This window comes from Pholcus phalangioides, unplaced genomic scaffold, assembly GCF_987345545.1.
Source record: "Pholcus phalangioides strain wild (caught in Gottingen) unplaced genomic scaffold, Ppha-v1.0 ptg000021l_1, whole genome shotgun sequence".
NCBI lineage: Eukaryota > Metazoa > Arthropoda > Arachnida > Araneae > Pholcidae > Pholcus > Pholcus phalangioides.
In genome coordinates this window covers 10,252,598-10,269,318 of record NW_028301614.1, presented here as the reverse complement: position 1 = coordinate 10,269,318, position 16,721 = coordinate 10,252,598, and the positions used below count along the sequence as shown (strand labels likewise).

The window sequence follows — 16,721 nt, the reverse complement described above, 5'->3', positions numbered from 1 at the left end:
AAAAGTAAATAAGAAAAAAGTAAAAAAATACTATAATAATCGAACCGTATTGTAATCAACACAACCATTCGCTGGTGTCAAACAAACATTCTGTATCTATAATATATACATTTACATCGTCATGATTTTTAGCAATCACATGCTAGCTACACCGCTTGTTTAATACATTCGTGCACTGTACTCATTTGAGCACAGCTTAACAAGAAAACGCATGTGTTGCAAATTTTTCTGAAAAAAAAAAATACTAGTGGGCATAAATGGGTTAAAGAAGTACGGGTATCGATCAAGATGATGGAAGATTATGAGGTACTTACACCATATAGATGACGTCTTTCGTTTCCACATGCTGCAAGTCGGGAACGGCGCCTAATGATGTATGAGTGATTCGCCTGTTATGAAACACAGTGGAAATATAAACTTTTAACATAAGGTTGAAAAGGAATTTTTAAATGATAATGGGCATTGCGTACAGACAAAAAATAGATGAACAATATTTTTGTTCATATTCCATTATGAGCGCCCTTTTTAGCTCGGTTTACTTCTAAACGAGTGAAAGGGTGCTCATGTTGAAAATGTGGTAGTTTTATATAACACAAATTGTCATAAACATTAAACATGCACTATTTGTATTGCGTTTTGTGTTACGGCGAGATTTGCTTTCAACAGTGCCACACGTGAGTGAAATTTGAACTTTTTTTTTGAAATTTATTAAAAAAAAACGCTCTAGGCTAGTGGTTCTTAACCTTTTTTGACTCGCGGAGCCCTTTTGAGTATATAATTTTTATGAGGAGCCCTGTTTGACGACTCGAGGTGCCCTATTTGTGTAAAATTTTTATGACGGAACCATGTAAGCCTGTTTTTTTAATCTATCAAATTTACTGATTTATTTCATTTTCCTCGAGACGGCGTGAAGCTCCCGGGAAGTGCACACGCAGCCCCCAAGGGCTCCGCGGAACACCGGTTGAGAACCACTGCTTCTAGGCCATAATAAGTACGGTATTTTTGTACAAATTGCACCTTTTTATGTGAGTAAGTTGATTGCTTATTAGTTTTTAAAATGTATCCAGGACTTCTCGTCTACCCTGTATTTTACCTCCATATTTGTTCAATAATCACAAATTGAAGTACCATAGTAATAATATTTAATCTTTCTGTCTCGGCATATGAATATATATTTAGAATCATTTCGAGAGATTCGCTCCAGAATTGCCTGTAATGAATGAATGTGCTGCCATTATAGTTGAAAAAAATATATATATATGTATTCGAAGTGTGTGAATAATTGCGAAAATTTGTACAGCGACTTACACTATTTTCAGGTTAGGCAGCTTACATTTGAAGACTTCGTTGGAAATGTTTCGCAACTCTGGAGCTTGCTTTATTGATCTGAAAGAATCAATATATATTGAATCAACTAGCTATCACATATAATGAGCAGCACTCTTATATTGATGAACATAGAATTTCACTCAAAATAGCGTGATTTAACACATATACGTTGACGACTGGAAAAATAATAATAATTAAAACATTCGATAATTATATATATATCCTAATACTTCAAAATTATGAAAGAATAGATCAACAGAAATTGACTGCGGAAAAGTTATTCTTTACGAAAGAAATGGGAAACCTAAAAATTCTTCTAAATAGTATATCCAGGGAACAGTAAAAGTGATATTTTGCCACACCCACGTCACGTGATATTCTGATATTTCATTACTGAACCGGTTAGACTGGAAACCGGTTTTATGGTCGTCGACCCCAGGCAACACCCTCTAGAAAACAAGGCCTCTACACGGTAACCCAAAAGTAGTTGTGACGTAGCATAGTTAGGCCGAAGAATTAAATGGAATGGTTGCCATCAGCCTACGATAAGCCATTAGTTATTCGGGAAAACGCGCCAAGTGATAAAAAGCAATTTTTCTTTAACGCATGTAGGCCAACACCCGCCCCATAGATAAGAGGCTTATCTATAGGGGGTGATGTGTAAGCACGTTGTTTTCTCGCCAACAAAGCACGTTGCTTGGCTTCTACTTTGTATCTTCCACGTTGTTATTGTCAGACATGTGCGAAAACGAAGCTCTTAAAATCGTTCTTTTTTATTCGTTTCTGTGGATTTCAACATCTAAAAAACTTTACAATCATGCCATATAAAAGCTGTGCACCACATTGTCGGGGAAACTATGTTAAAGGTCCCAAAGTATCAGTATTTTCATTCCCGGAGAATGCCATGTTGAGGAAGCGTTGGCTTTCAGCCATTTCAAGAAAAGACTTCATTCCGATAGAGAATCACAAGGTAAGTGCATAACTAAAATTATTTTTTAATATTGGAATTACATAATTGCCAGATTTTAGAAACAAATAATATATAATATTGCATACTGTAGAATTTTCTTTTTTATTCCCGAAATTTAATACACGTAACTGAAGCTAAAAATATTGATTTGAATAATCAATTGGCTAATGAACATTTGCTAACGAAAAATTTCTGATTTAAATCAGACTAATATTTGAAGCAATTTTGAATATGATTTTTTTTTAAACATGTGTGATGTAATACGAGTAAAGGGAAGATTGGTTCATATTATTTACACATTAATTAATATTTAAACAAATGTAATGCAGTTTTTTTTGGGGAGAGAGGGCGAGATAAACAGTTGGTAGAATTTGATGTCACTGGTATGCTGAATGAGATTTTTAGTAGTTTTTTTTTAAGCACGATCTTCAGAGCTTAATATTGCCTATAAGTTAAAAACTGGGAACTATAACTGTTATGAAAAATATTTAATACACCCTAATGCAAATACCACAACAGACAAAATGTCCAACGAGGTGGCTGACAAAAGCTGCCCTTATAAAAAATATGGATGTTTAATATATATTCCACAAATACAGCAACCCAATAAGAGCAATCAAAAACCAATAATTATGATAAAATATAAATATACTGCCCATAAAAAAATTATGGTTGTCTCATTTTTTATTATGCATAGGCGCATAGCTTCTTGATTAATCCCCATATGTTTATCATATTTCTTTTTAAATATGACAATTGTATTAAAATTCGAAGGCAAGCTATTCAATTTATTCACAACCTTATTAGAGAAAAATGCCCTGCAAAGTTAGCATTTTCGATTCGACTCAAAATTTAGGAAAAGAAAATATTGAATTTTTTTTTCAAAAAATTTTGATTTTTTGAAGCAAACAATTTTTGTCAACGCTGTCTATAGTGCTTGATTATCTCCTTAATTATCCTGATGATCCTCATCAGGCATATTTAGCTTATTATTTAATTGATATTTTAATGAATCCTTGTAAATCAGTAGACTGCTAAGTAAAATTCTCTTTTTCTTACACAGGTGTGTGAATTACATTTCAGTACAGAAAATTACAAATTTTTACAAAGATATAAAGGAATTTGATGGTTTGTGCGATACAACTGTTTATAAAATATATAATTTTTTAATAAAGTATATATAATTCTATGAATAAAGTGTAATGAAAGTTATCTTGTTCTCATTTACTGTTATAAGAATCATTTTATTAGCTTTTGAATATTAAAATTCTTGCTTGTATGTAATGGAAAAAATTTGAAGGAAATTTTTAAATTATTGCTTAAATTGTTTGAGAATGAAGACAGTGTTTAAAGTAGATAATGTTCCCAATTCGTAAAATATATTTGAAAATATTAATTTAAAAAAAACTTCCACTTTCTGTTGATTTTTTTTTTTCTCTGTAGGTGTGTGATATGAAACTTGATTGTGAGAAAAATTTCATTTCAGTTATAAATTTATTTTCCTAAAACCATTTCAAAGGAGGAAAAGGATAATTTTTTCTGTGGCTTCATTTTATTTTCAATCGTTCTATGAACCTAGACAAGTACAGGGAATTTTTTCATTTTTGTCTGAACTGAATAATGGGGGGGGGGGGGGGTGAGTAAAACAAAAATATATATATAATCTAAATTCAGCTAGCAAAAAGTTAAGGCAGAAATCAGAAATATTTCATAGCACCAATTTTACTCGCGGAATAATAAATGAGTACGCTACATATATCAAGTCGATTCCACAGTGCGTAGCGCAAGCAGTCGCCTAAGTTTAGTGACGTCACGAGCTCGTGTTGCGGCCTTGAAAATTCTCTAGTAGGTGTTGCCCCAGGGCCGTCATTTCAACTTTTTCCGGGGGGGGGGGGAGCACATGTACTCAATATTTGTATGCATATATGTACCATTTTTAGTGTATTTTCAAGAGCCGGGGGGGGGAGGGTGGCAACGCCGCGCCCCCCCCACTAGTTTTTTGTTTGTCGCACAGGTTGTCCCAAATTGTTTCACAGCGTATATCTTCGCATTCGTTGACTTTAGAAACATACTTCCAATTACAAAAGGTTTTCAAATGCAGTTACTCAAAATGTCTTAAATTTTCCAAGGGGTCGCATACATAAAAGAAATATTCTTAAAAATTAATTTTCAATATAGAGAGAACTTGCTTGCTAAAACTTCTAATTCTTGAAATGTATATGTGACTCTGAAAAGTCGTTCACAAAAAATTTCATATTTTTTAATGCATTATTAACGGAGATATTTGACTATGGAGTTACCGGCATTTATCAGCAATGAATGAGGACGTAGTTCACAATTTGTGCAACGTTAATTAAATTCAAAGTTGTAAAAGTTCTGAAATTGTCAAAAAATGTACGGCTAATTTTATGTTTTTAGTCACAATAATGTTCATAAAATGTGTGTGGTGGAGTTCATTTCATTTGTGTATTGTCTCTAAAAGGGGGAAACTTTTGAGCCAATGAAAACTAGCCAACACAACGATAAATTGCCAAAATATAGCAATCACATAAATTTAATATCTCGATAATTATCGCATTTAAAAATATGAAATATGAAAAGTGATTTTTAGAGCGAGACTTTTGTAAGTTTTAGCACACGGAGACTGTATAAAAAATTAATTAATTAATTTTATAACAAAAATTTTATTAACAAAAAACGAAGAAAAGTATTACTTTTTTTTTCAATTTTCAAGGCTTTTTTAAAGAGAATATACAATGAAAATAAAGTATATATATAAAAAAAACCAACCACATATTTAATTTATTAAAAAAATGTAATCGAATTATCGTATGAAATGAAAATTTTCATGTTTTCGATGAAATGAAGTTGGCATTTTCTGTAGGAATTTAGAATTGTTTTATTCACTTCATTCTTTTCGAGGTTAAACCTTTTTCCAAGTTCGCAAATAAAAAATGAAAATTGAGGAAATATTTGACTTTGCATATTAGCTTGTACAGTGTTGAAGCATGTACGTATGAAATTTAAAAATTTAAAACGAAGAAAAGGTCACGTGCATTTCGAATGTTCTAAAAAAGGAAAATTGTTGACTTGTTTAAAGTTCAATTTATTTTACGAAACACAAAAATTACTTTCGTAAAATTTCTCTTCAAGAAACGGAGAAACAATTTTCTCGAGAAAAGACGTTCCTTCACGAGAATATGTGCTCACGGAAAAAGTAAACACAAGTAACTTGAAACATATTTATAAATAAAAAAATTGATGTGTATTTTCAAATGCTGACGGACAATTTTTTTAAAGACGACCCCCGTTGTAAGTGTTTGTGAAATACTTTATTTTTCACGTGTATTCAGTTGGAGCTAATCCTTCTTAAAATATCCACTCCGTCGTATTTCATCCCTGAATTATACAGGGTGTCCCGTAAGTGCTAATTCGGTCTTTATCTCATCAACCGTTCGTCTTACAGGTATGGTTACAATTTAAAAAAGGCTCAAAATGTGTTTGAGAATCTCTCTGTACTAGTTTTGAGAGTAAAAAATATGGTGTATCATAAAAGTGAAAATCAAATTTTTTGTACATTCTGTACCCCTGTCCTCTAATTTCAAATTAGAAAGTTGGTGCCCTATCTCTCGAGGCCAACAAAAAGATTTCACTTTTCTCAGTGCAATATTTGCTTAGATATTTGAATTAAAAAATCTCGTAGAAAAGTTCGGAAAGAGCACCATAAATAAGGGAAGGAAGCGTTGTCCGTTAGTTTATGCTGTTTTCCCATTTTTAAATCCGATTTTCAATTCGAATATCTTAGAGAATATTGCACTTAAGAACATGGAATTGTTTTTGTTGGCCTCAGAAGAGACAAAATATAACTTTCAAATTGGAAGTCAGAGGAGGGGGGGGGGGACCATCCAAAAATTCAGATGTTTCATTTTAAGACGTACTATATTTTCACTCTCAAGACATGTACCGAGTGTTTCCCGAACATATTTTAAGCATTTTTTGAATTAGGACCGTAACACTACGACGAACGGTTGATGAGATAACAGCTGAATATGAGGCCTTACAGGACATCTTGTAAATGAATGGAAGTAAATTGTGATTCTAACGCCTATGCATTGAAAATAGAAACATATACACTGTTTTATAAATGAATGATAAACTTATATAAGATCTTACATTGTGCGTAAATGACTTAAATTGTGCAGAGCTCCTGCCTGGATATTTTCTAAATCTTTGACAGATTCTAAGAACCTAAAAGAAAATAATAAAATTTACAATTTGTATTAGAGAGAGAGAGAGAGATCTACAATTTTTTCAGCTAGTATAGCTAAAATTCATCCTTTGAATGAATGCTCTGACAATTTTGGAGCTGATATTGTTTTACATAGTTGGTGGCACGTATTCAAGCCAAGCGGGGGGAAAAATCATTAAATAAAAATCAATTTTAAGTTGTACAGCTAAAACAAGTCCTTATTGAACACGTGCAAAATCTTAGCAATCACACGTAAAATAAATGTATTGAAGTGATGTTACTTTCCGAGAGTATATATATAACTACACTCTTTGTGGTATTCAAACTACAGTATGAAAAAATTGGGATTGAAAATTTTAAGGTAAAAAAACCACATTCAAAAAATTTGCAAAATCACAGCTACACCGGCTATGCAACAAACAAAGAGTTATTGTCGTTAATTGGCATATCTACCAGAAAATTCAAAGTATAAAATGAAAAGAATTTGTGTAAATGTGCAGAGGCTTTTCTGAATTCTTATCTTCAAACTAGCTGCAGTAATGAACGTTTAACAATTTTGCAACTGACTCGTACTTTAAAGTACCACAAACATTTTTATCCCCGTAACATCCCTTACATACTTTGTTGGGTGTTGGTATTTTCAAGTATAAAGGTATGTAATATACAGGGTGTTGCTTTGGAGTGCGATAAGCTCAGAGGGGTGATATTGGGCATCAAGTGGAACAAAAATTGTCACGGATCATGGTATCGCGAACCACGTTTAGTCGTTGAAAATCACAAAAAATACTTATGAAGGGTGTGACGTCGAGTGGGGCAAAAAGACCAATAATAAGTAGAAAAAACATTTGTTTGACAGCATGTGATTACAACTCAATCTGTAGTGTACAAAATAAAGTACAATAATAAGTACAAAAAAGTAAAATAAATAAGTGCGGAAACCATTTACTTGCAAGCATGATTACAATACAGCCTGTGCAACACATCTCAGTGTCAGAAAGTAGCGGAGAGGAATGATTACAAGAGTTGTTGACACCACAAGCTGTGTTGTAATCATGTCAAATAAATATTTTTTCTACTTATCATTGCCCTTTTTGCACCACTCGCCATTACACCCTTCATAAGTATTGTCGCGATTTTCACCGACAAAACGTGGTTTGCGTTACCATGTTCTGTGGCAATACTCGTTCCTCTTGATGCCTAATATCACCGCTATGAGTCTGTCACCACATCAAGGCAACATCCTGTATAAAGGAATCGCCCATCACGGGGGCGATGGAATGGTCTGGAGGGCGTCAAAAGCTACGAGTATAACATACGATCCTGCCGCTGTGGTGGTCGAGTGGTCGTAGTGACGGACTCGCATCGTGGGGATCCGGGTTCGAGCCCCACCGTCGCACAGCGGTGGTCGGCTGAAGTTGGTTTTCTGTGGTTCCCAACTTCGAGCCAATCTCCCCGTTAAAAAGTCTCGCCATAGAGAGCAACAGGCCTACAAACAGTACAAATATTCAGTCACTACACATCACTCACTTCACTTCTGAGATATAAATGGCAGCACTGAAAAATCCTACACAATACTAGATACGCACTCAGACTGTTAGGTACACACATAATTCCGGCACAACTCACTAGGTAGTAAATTGCTTATGGCAATAGACCTGAGTTGTGCTTGGTTTGGAGAAAAAAAAAACATACGATCCCCTCAAACGATGGGTTCGCTTGAGTTAGGGGAGCGATGTGAGAGAGAAAATTGTGAAGAAGGGGGTTATTGAACAAAAAGTTTGGGAAACTATGGTCTAGAAGAGCATAGTTTCCCAACCTTTTTTGGCCCATCGCCCGCTTCTTCAGAAATTTTTTTACTCCCATCGCCTCCAACGCAATCCGACCCATAGGATCCTATGTTATACCCGTAGCTTCTACCGCTCCCTGTAACATTCCATCGCTCCCCAGCGGGCGTTAACACCCACGTTGGGAACCACTGGTCTAGAGGGACGGGTAGTATTTGTTAGTAAAAATACTTACAGATCTCTGATTGAACGTCCATATAATTGTAAATCACCGGGTCTCAACGTCCGCAGAGAAACTGCGGCAAAATTCCTGAAACAAAGAAAACAGAGGAGAAAAATGTAAATTTATCAGAATTAATGGTAGCAGGAAAATAATCTATAATCTTAATAATCTTATAGTACCGTATATTATATATTGAAAGAAATGTTCCTACATGGTTTTGCAGCGTGAAAACGATAAGTTACAGGGAACAAATTACTTAAGCTTCAAAAACCTAGCCTAAGCTTCAGAGTGCGCGAAAAAGATACCATTATTCGAAGTTCTGATAACTATAAACTATTTTTTTCCCATGTTATAACAATGACTGAATGACAGCATCCGTGATTATAATAAGCAGCGTTGACTGTATTACAATATCATATTTTGCAGCACAATTCTGCTCTGCTTATTCGAATTATGATCAAAGAGTACAGAAACAATTCACAGTCCAGTATTTTTCCAAATTAGCTAATCTGCTTTACGAGAACGAATACGTTTTTTATTAGTATCCAACATTTGCAATAAATAACGATTTATGGAAGCAAAAGCAAACGTAAAAATTCGAACTATTTCCAACGTAGTTTGTAAAACACAAAAGAACCCGAAATACGAGGTTCAAATCAGATATTTCAAGCTATTCTTTGAGTCTAGATATAATGACCGCAGCAAAAATTGCTACCGTAGGGAGTCCCCCATCGAGAGGTTAGCGCACCAACCTCTCGATGAGTATAAAAAACAAGCCTGCCGTTCGGAATCGGCAATAAATTGTAGGTCCCGGTCTAATTAGCCCTCGTGTGCAGAAAATGACCGCGGTGCGACAAAAATGATCAAAAAATGATCAGAGAGTCTAGATATTTAAGAATTGTTCGAAATCCGTGACTTCAGTTTCTCGGGATGCTGGTCTCCCTCGCTGTTTCCCGGCACGTCGGTTAATGCGAGGAATACGGTAAGTAATAATAATTAAAAAAAATAATCATGTATTGAATAGCGCGATCCTCTCACGTATTCCCAAGAGCTCCGTATGATCTGTCCAGGGAACTTTTTAGTGTTAGTAGACATCCATTCCCGAACAGGGATTCGAATCCAGACCTGCACAGTTAGAGCCTAGCTCCCTAACCACAGGACTGCCAGGTGGCATTTACTATTGCCACATTCGAATTATTACCACAATGCTTGATTTAAAAAGAACAGCAACAAATATTGCCTTGGATCAGGAATCTTCAACCTTTGAGACATTGCGGGCAAAATTGAAGCTTTTCACGAAGAGAACGCGTTCCAAATTGAAATTTTTTTTTTACGAAGCCTGCTGTCAAAATCAATTTAATTTGTTCACGAAGCCCGCGGCGAAATTGAAACTTTTTACGAAGCCCGCAGGCAACCAACCGACTCATAGTTCGAGACAGGGTCGTTCTAAAAGCATCATGGACCCACCGGGCAAATTGGTTTTTCTGAGGGACTCTTAGCTGACTAGAAATGATTGTTTACAAATTTACATGCCATATATCAAAAATCTATATCACATTATTACGAGGCCCTCTCTGCATTTGAGGCCCCCGGCCGTGCCAGGGTGGGCCCATACAATAAGACGGCACTGTCTGCGACTATGCAGAGGTGTTACTGTATGATTTAACACAGGAACGTACAACTTTTTTTAGTTCCAGGTTAGCTATGCGAGTTCATTACCGCATGCAACCCACGAATCGATGATTCTTGTCATCCTATGTCGATTCAGCGGTTTCGGAGGTGCTTGAGCACCTAAGCCGAAATCTCCTAAATAAATCTTAATACGATCACCCACATGCATAAAACACTTCCGACGCACCTGTGTGGCGCGATACCTTTTTTCTTCACACACAGTATTCGCGTGACGGATAGAATACCTTCCTCGGACCAGATTTGGCCTCTCAGGCTAGAGTTTGCGCACCCCTGATTTGACGTAGAATATAGCTACATAGCGTAAGCGAATCTTGCGAAGTACAAGGATATCTGTGTCCACACACAGCCACCATTAGGGTTGGTTGCTACATGTTGTGCTACATGTGAGGTTGCACTGGAATCATCACTTACAGTAATTATAATTTCTTTTATGAATTCGGAATTTACGTTAATTCTGGAACTATTTCATAAAAATTCATGAATTTTCATGAATTATGGAATTACTTCTTTCAAAATTATGGAATTATTTTTTTCTGAAGTCAGAATTTTTTCATTCTGCAATTTTATCTGAAAATCTAAATTTTCATAAATACAGGAGTTATTTTTTTATTTATTCTGAATTATTATCAATTTTAGAAGTACTTATTTTGCATATTCTTGGTTTTCGTGAGAAGCTAGAATTATTTCATTCACTTTTTTTCCACTTTTCATGGGTGCTGGAATTATTATTTTTATTTACAGTCGAATCCCGTTAGAACGAACTCCAAGAGAAAGGAGGATTACTTCGTTATAAAGGAATTCCAGGTTTTTGTATTCTTCCCATGCAAACTTATCAGGGAAATTAGGAAAGTATTCGTTAAAAGGAGATTTTCGCTATAACGGTATTAGTTAAAACGGGATTCGACTATATTTCGAATTTTTATTAATTCTGGAATAACTTCGTTCACTTTTGCTAAAATAATTTCTTTTATTTGCTCTGAATTTTCCTCATTTTGAAGTATTTCTTTCATTTATTGTGAATTTTCATCAATTCTAGAATTGTTTTTTCGTTTATTTATTCTGGATTTTCATGGGTGTTTTAATTATCTCTGTCAATTATTTTTCTTCTTTTTTCGATTTTGAATTTTCAGTAGTTCTCAGACAATTCCTTCCATTACGTCCAAATTTTGATTGGTTTTGGAATTACTTCTTTCATCAACTTAAAATTTCCTTCAGTTCAAAATTATTATTTTTTTTTGTCACACCTTAACATTTAATCTATATATATAAAATTGATTTTCTGTGTGTGTGTATGTTCTCTATACAAATCTACAATTTTAGATCGATCGTCGCCAAATTTTGCATATATACCAAATGGGACCCGACTTGAACGATAGGCTACTTTAAAATTTCGCCAGACCAGGGCAAATGCCCTAAACGGGCAAAAAACTAACCGGCAACAATGGTTTTTGGGCCTCAACAATCACTTTCCGAACGTTTACTTTGGTTACCGTGGTTCCCTAGCAATGCGTTTCAGACGTGTATATGCCTTTACAACGGTTTGTCACTTCTTTAATCCTGTTAGTATATGTATAATAGTTTATGCCTTTATAATGGTTTGCCACATTTTCAATATACTCTCAGTAATGAGGCTTTTTGAATAGACGTCATAATCATCATCAGCATCGCTTTGAGAGTCAGGAAAAGGGTGATCCTCATAGAAATCAGTGCTAAAATTGTCGATTTTACTGTAGAAATGCGGAAATTAGTGGGATTTTCGGCCCCATCAATAATTTTAAAAATTGTATTGAATTCTCGATTTTTGAAATATTCAGTTCGCTTACAGATATACGAAGCCCAGGAGATTAAATATGAAGTAATTAGCCAAACCTATACTTTTGAGTTGGATATTCGAGCAATATCATTGATTTCATTTATATCTTCTCAAGTATGAAAATTAATGTCTCCATATTGTCTCTTTTGATATTTATTTGCATAAATTCATGTGGGTTAGGATATTTTAAAATTAGTTATGAGCCCGTGAAAAGTGCATCGAAAAAATTCCACAGCTTTAACTAAGGATTTTCGGAAGCTGGAACAGACAGATGGATAACTTGAAGTTCGGGGGGAGGGGATCGAAATACCTAGCGCCCCTTAAAAAAAGAAAAATATATATTCATTTCTACGTTTCTGTGTAAATCTAGATTTGTTTATTTCATGAATCGCGCAGGTCGCCATATTGGTTAACTTGGACACGGTTTGTATGTCCGTCAAGAAAAAGAGAGGGAGATATCACGTGATCCAAAAAAGCCTCATTGAAGAAAACCCGGGCAGCGCCGGGTATTATAGCTAGTTGTGTCTATATTTTTCATTTCTTTAAATTTTGTGATTCTGAAAGAATCTTTAAGTATTCCCCTCTCCCATTGAATGTATAAAATTGGGACTAAGGGGCCCCTGAAATTAAGACGCCTCTGGTTCAGCTATTATTTTCGCGTCGACCCTGCGTTCTCATGCTATAATTTCTACGCGCCTGCTTATCAGAGCACTTTCGGCGAGCACCATATTTGAAGCATCCGCTTACACCAGACCAGACCAGAATTGAACGTTTCCGTCGCTGCCCAGCCTTTGCAGGCTGTCTGGCGACTTACAGATCACCAGGAGTGGTATGAGAAGGAAAAAGACAAGTTTGTGCATGTGTGTAAGGTATGTAGTGTATGTGTGTGTGTAGAGAATGAATGAGCCAGGAGAGTATTGTTTACAAATCTTCGCGAAATGAATGCTCATCGAGATAAAACACAACACAATCGAAGAACAAGGGGGGAATGCCTTAAGGGAAGCAGCTGATGATATGCTACCCAAAAACCCCAACATTATAAATATTTACATAATCGAGAGACACTAACCAGAGATGTCTGAGGTACTGTTGAACCGTCATCAGTCATTTAACCATAATCAAGAACGTCAAAGAAAAAGTTATAATGAAGACATGACACATACCATCTCTGTATTGTAATAACATCAGTTTCAACACGACACGAACCCAATGCACCATTTTATGCAAGCGCAAATTATGAATAAATGAGAAAAATTATTAATTGCGAAAAAACAACAACATATAAATGCCTCTGAATTGCGATCACAACATCCGCAATATCAAACAAAACTGACATTAGATTGATAAATTGTTTTGAAAAAAAAAAAAAAAAAAATCAAAATCATGAAAATGTTCTGCAAATTACATCAATTCGTCACCCAATCCACGCTCAGCAAGTCCATTGGCCTAGAGTGTACTGTGGGTATTCTAGGGTCATAATAGACAATTTCTCTAAGATGCGGGTGTTCAGAAGATCGTAGCCTGTCAAAATGAGCATTGGCAAGCTCCTTGATATAGTCCAAGATTAGTGGTAAGTCAAGATCTTTACGGATGTTTTTTCCTCTCACATACCAGGGGGCTCTGGTAAACTGACGAAGAATGATGTTCTGCTGTGTCTGTAAACGTTTCATATTTGCAAGACTGGCATGAGCCCACACTGGGGCAGCATATGTCAGAATAGGACGAATAATAGTTTTAAAAAGAATTACTTTATTCCTCAACGTTAGCCTGGCCTGTGGGAATGTGATTCTGGATAGCATCCCAACTGCTTGTGAGGCCTTATTTCTTACGTACATCACCTGAGGAGAAAATGAGAGCGACTTATCTAGTATACAACCTAGATACTTGACTTGGAGTTTTCTTGTCAACACCGTGTTGCCGATGTATATGGGAGTTCTTGGAAACTTGTACCGTCTTGTGAAGAGAATATATTGACATTTTAGATGATTCAACTTTATATCGTTGTCTTGGCACCAGTCCTCAACGTCTTCAGTTGATTCTTGTAAATTTTCAATACATTTTTTCCCTTTTTTGTGATTGGTCAACAGGATGGCATCGTCAGCAAATAGACCAAGCATTCCGCGCTGAGGAGCTGGGAAGTCATTGATGTATAGCGCAAAGAGCAGTGGTCCCAAACAAGAACCCTGCGGGACAGACGCTCTTATTGGTCTAACAGTTGAGAGACAGTTGCCATTTTTGACTTGGAATCTTCGATTGGAAAGGTAACTGTTTAAAAAAATGATGAAATAGTCAGGCAAACCCAGGTCAATTAGTTTGGATAATAAGGTCGTGTGATTCGTTTTGTCGAAGGCCTTACATATATCCAGACAGAGAGCACAGACATGTTCCTTGTAGTTGAACGCAGTCATCACGAACTCGGTAACTCTGTGCAGCTGAGTAACGCAAGAATGCCCCCGCCTGAATCCGTGCTGCTCACTTCGAAGAATGCTGTTGAAGGACAGGAAAGCGTCAAGACGTGAAATATAGATACGTTCAAAGACTTTAGAAATGTTACTGAGTAAGCTGATAGGTCTGAAGTTTTGAGAGAAAAGTGGGTCAGTTCCAGATTTATGAAGAGGTTTGACAATAGAAAGTTTCCAGACATTAGGAAAATAGCTTGTCTGAAGCATGCTATTAAATATATTAGTGAATGATTTGAGGATAGAAAGAGGAAGATTTTTAAGAGCGAGATTTGAAATTTCATCATGACCAGAAGCTTTTTTAGTTTTGAGTTTGTTAATCATGCCCCTGATTTCGTCAACATTGGTCAAACCGGCAGCACCCATTCCGCGCAAGGCATCCGAGCGAACTCTATCCAGGAATTCCTGAACTTTTCCATGATGAGCTGAAGCAATACTTCGAGATTGCAGACTGTTTGGCATGAATTGCTTTTCATAGTTATCAGCAAACGTTTCAACAATCTCTTCATTTGTATACAACAGTTGACCTTGTTCGTTTGTAATTTTGTCCACCGCTGGAGATTTTCGTTTACAGATTTTCCACGCCTTCCAAAGTGAGCCATCGGATGCTGTGGCCTCCTCAATGAAGTGGGTGAATCTCTCATTGACATATTCAGTTGTTTCTTGTCTTATTTCCTTTTCTAGTCTGTTTAGAGTGGTTTTGTCAGACCGTCTTCTAAATCTTTGCCAGAGTTTTCGGACCCGGTTTTTTAGTCTGATTTTGTCCCGTAATTCTTCCGAAATGCCAAATCTGTTTTCTTTTGCCTTAATCTTCCTGGTAGAGGCTTGAATAGCTGTTTTAATTTGTTCAGTCACATCAACTACTGCATTTTCAATACAGTTCGTCGTCAATTCCGCTGAGTTCCACACTGGTAATGTTTCCAGCGTAGAGCGGAAGATTTCCCAGTTGGTAACCAGTTGATATGGAATATCCTTTGGTCTAGTTATATCGATGGTGAAAATAATAGGGTTGTGAGTTGAATTAAGTTTGGCAGTTGTTTCGAAAAAGATGTTGTGCCTGAAGTTTTTGGAGATTCCATAGTCCAGAACATCGGGTCGATAAAATCGACTAGTAGGATAATTGGTTGGAATGTTCGATGAATGAATGCACAAGCAATTATTCCTACAAAATCTTTCTAGAACTCTACCTTGTCTATTTGTGGAATGGCTGAAGAATGTAGGGCTTTTACAGTTCCAGTCGCCAGCAATTAGTACCGGATTGTTGATATTAACGAGATAGTTTAGGAGATTGATATCAACATGGTTATTAGGTGGTTTGTAAATTGCACAAATGGTTATTGGTGATCTGTTGATGAAGATGTTTACTGCCAAAGCTTCCATTTCAGTTGAAGAAGGAATCGAAAGTTTTTGGTGAGGAATGTCCTTTTTAACGAACACCGCAATTCCACCACCCCTTCCATGTAGACGGTCTTCACGTAAACAGACAAAATTAGAGATATTGGAAGTATGAGAAGGTTTTAAAAAACTTTCACAAACCAGTGCTACATCAATTTGTAGGTCATAGAGTAATTGTTTGAATTCTTGTAGTTCCTGTTTAAGCCCAGTGGCATTCCATGCCAGAATTTTCAGCGGTTTGCTGATAGTTGACACTGGTGTATTAATTTTTGAGCGCTGAAATAAAACCAATCAGAATTTGAATAAGGTTATGAGCCTTGTCTTCAGAAATGCCCATATTGACCAAAAGTTCTCGCACAACATTGGAAAAGTTCTCGATGTTGTTCTTCTGTGAATTCTCCACTGTTTCATTAGTAGTTGAAGACATACAAACTGAATGTACAGACGCATCAGTGACATCAGTTTCATCAATGACAAGGTAAGGTACTGGCATTTGCCTGTTTACAGAATTATTATAAGATTTGGAAAGTTCAGACGGCTTAACTATGTGATCGCCGAAAGAATCATCACGATTATTAAGATGTTTGTTGAATTCATGAATTACATCTGTGAAATTAATTCCAAATTGATTATTTTTGTAATCTAATATTTTCACTTGCTCGGCTTCGTTATACTTTCTGTTCAGCTTCTCGACCAGTTCGGCTTCCGTGAGATGCACTTTGCCTATTCCAAGAATATGTGGTCCCTTTAAGACTTCGTCTACAGAACGTTGTAATACCAACGGGATTGTACTAGCCTTGATCCAAG

The 16,721-nt window shown here is 36.0% G+C and overlaps 2 protein-coding genes across 2 annotated transcripts in view; one reads left to right on the top strand and one right to left on the bottom strand.

Moving 5' to 3' along the window:
- The window catches only part of LOC149070591 (follicle-stimulating hormone receptor-like), a 133,452-nt gene that overhangs the window by 43,678 nt on the left and 73,053 nt on the right, over positions 1-16,721 (bottom strand). The window contains exons 2-5 of the mRNA XM_089249033.1: positions 8,568-8,642; positions 6,473-6,547; positions 1,309-1,386; positions 315-389 (exon numbers count right to left, since the gene is read on the bottom strand). Coding sequence (XP_089105159.1) covers positions 315-389; positions 1,309-1,386; positions 6,473-6,547; positions 8,568-8,642 — 303 coding nt within the window. The remainder of the gene's footprint in view (positions 1-314; positions 390-1,308; positions 1,387-6,472; positions 6,548-8,567; positions 8,643-16,721) is intronic.
- LOC149070592 (THAP domain-containing protein 1 B-like) lies at positions 1,787-3,474 on the top strand. Its single transcript, XM_089249064.1, has 2 exons — positions 1,787-2,299; positions 3,363-3,474. The coding sequence occupies exons 1-2, from the start codon at positions 2,147-2,149 to the stop codon at positions 3,423-3,425; spliced, it is 216 nt and encodes a 71-aa protein (XP_089105190.1). The 5' UTR covers positions 1,787-2,146; the 3' UTR covers positions 3,426-3,474.

Bases quoted from the DNA above. Each gene is read 5' to 3' on its own strand.
- LOC149070592 (XM_089249064.1), top strand. From the start codon at position 2,147: ATGCCATATAAAAGCTGTGCACCACATTGTCGGGGAAACTATGTTAAA. The intron at 2,300-3,362 runs GTAAGTGCATAA...TTTCTTACACAG, and splicing joins TTCCGATAGAGAATCACAAG to GTGTGTGAATTACATTTCAG.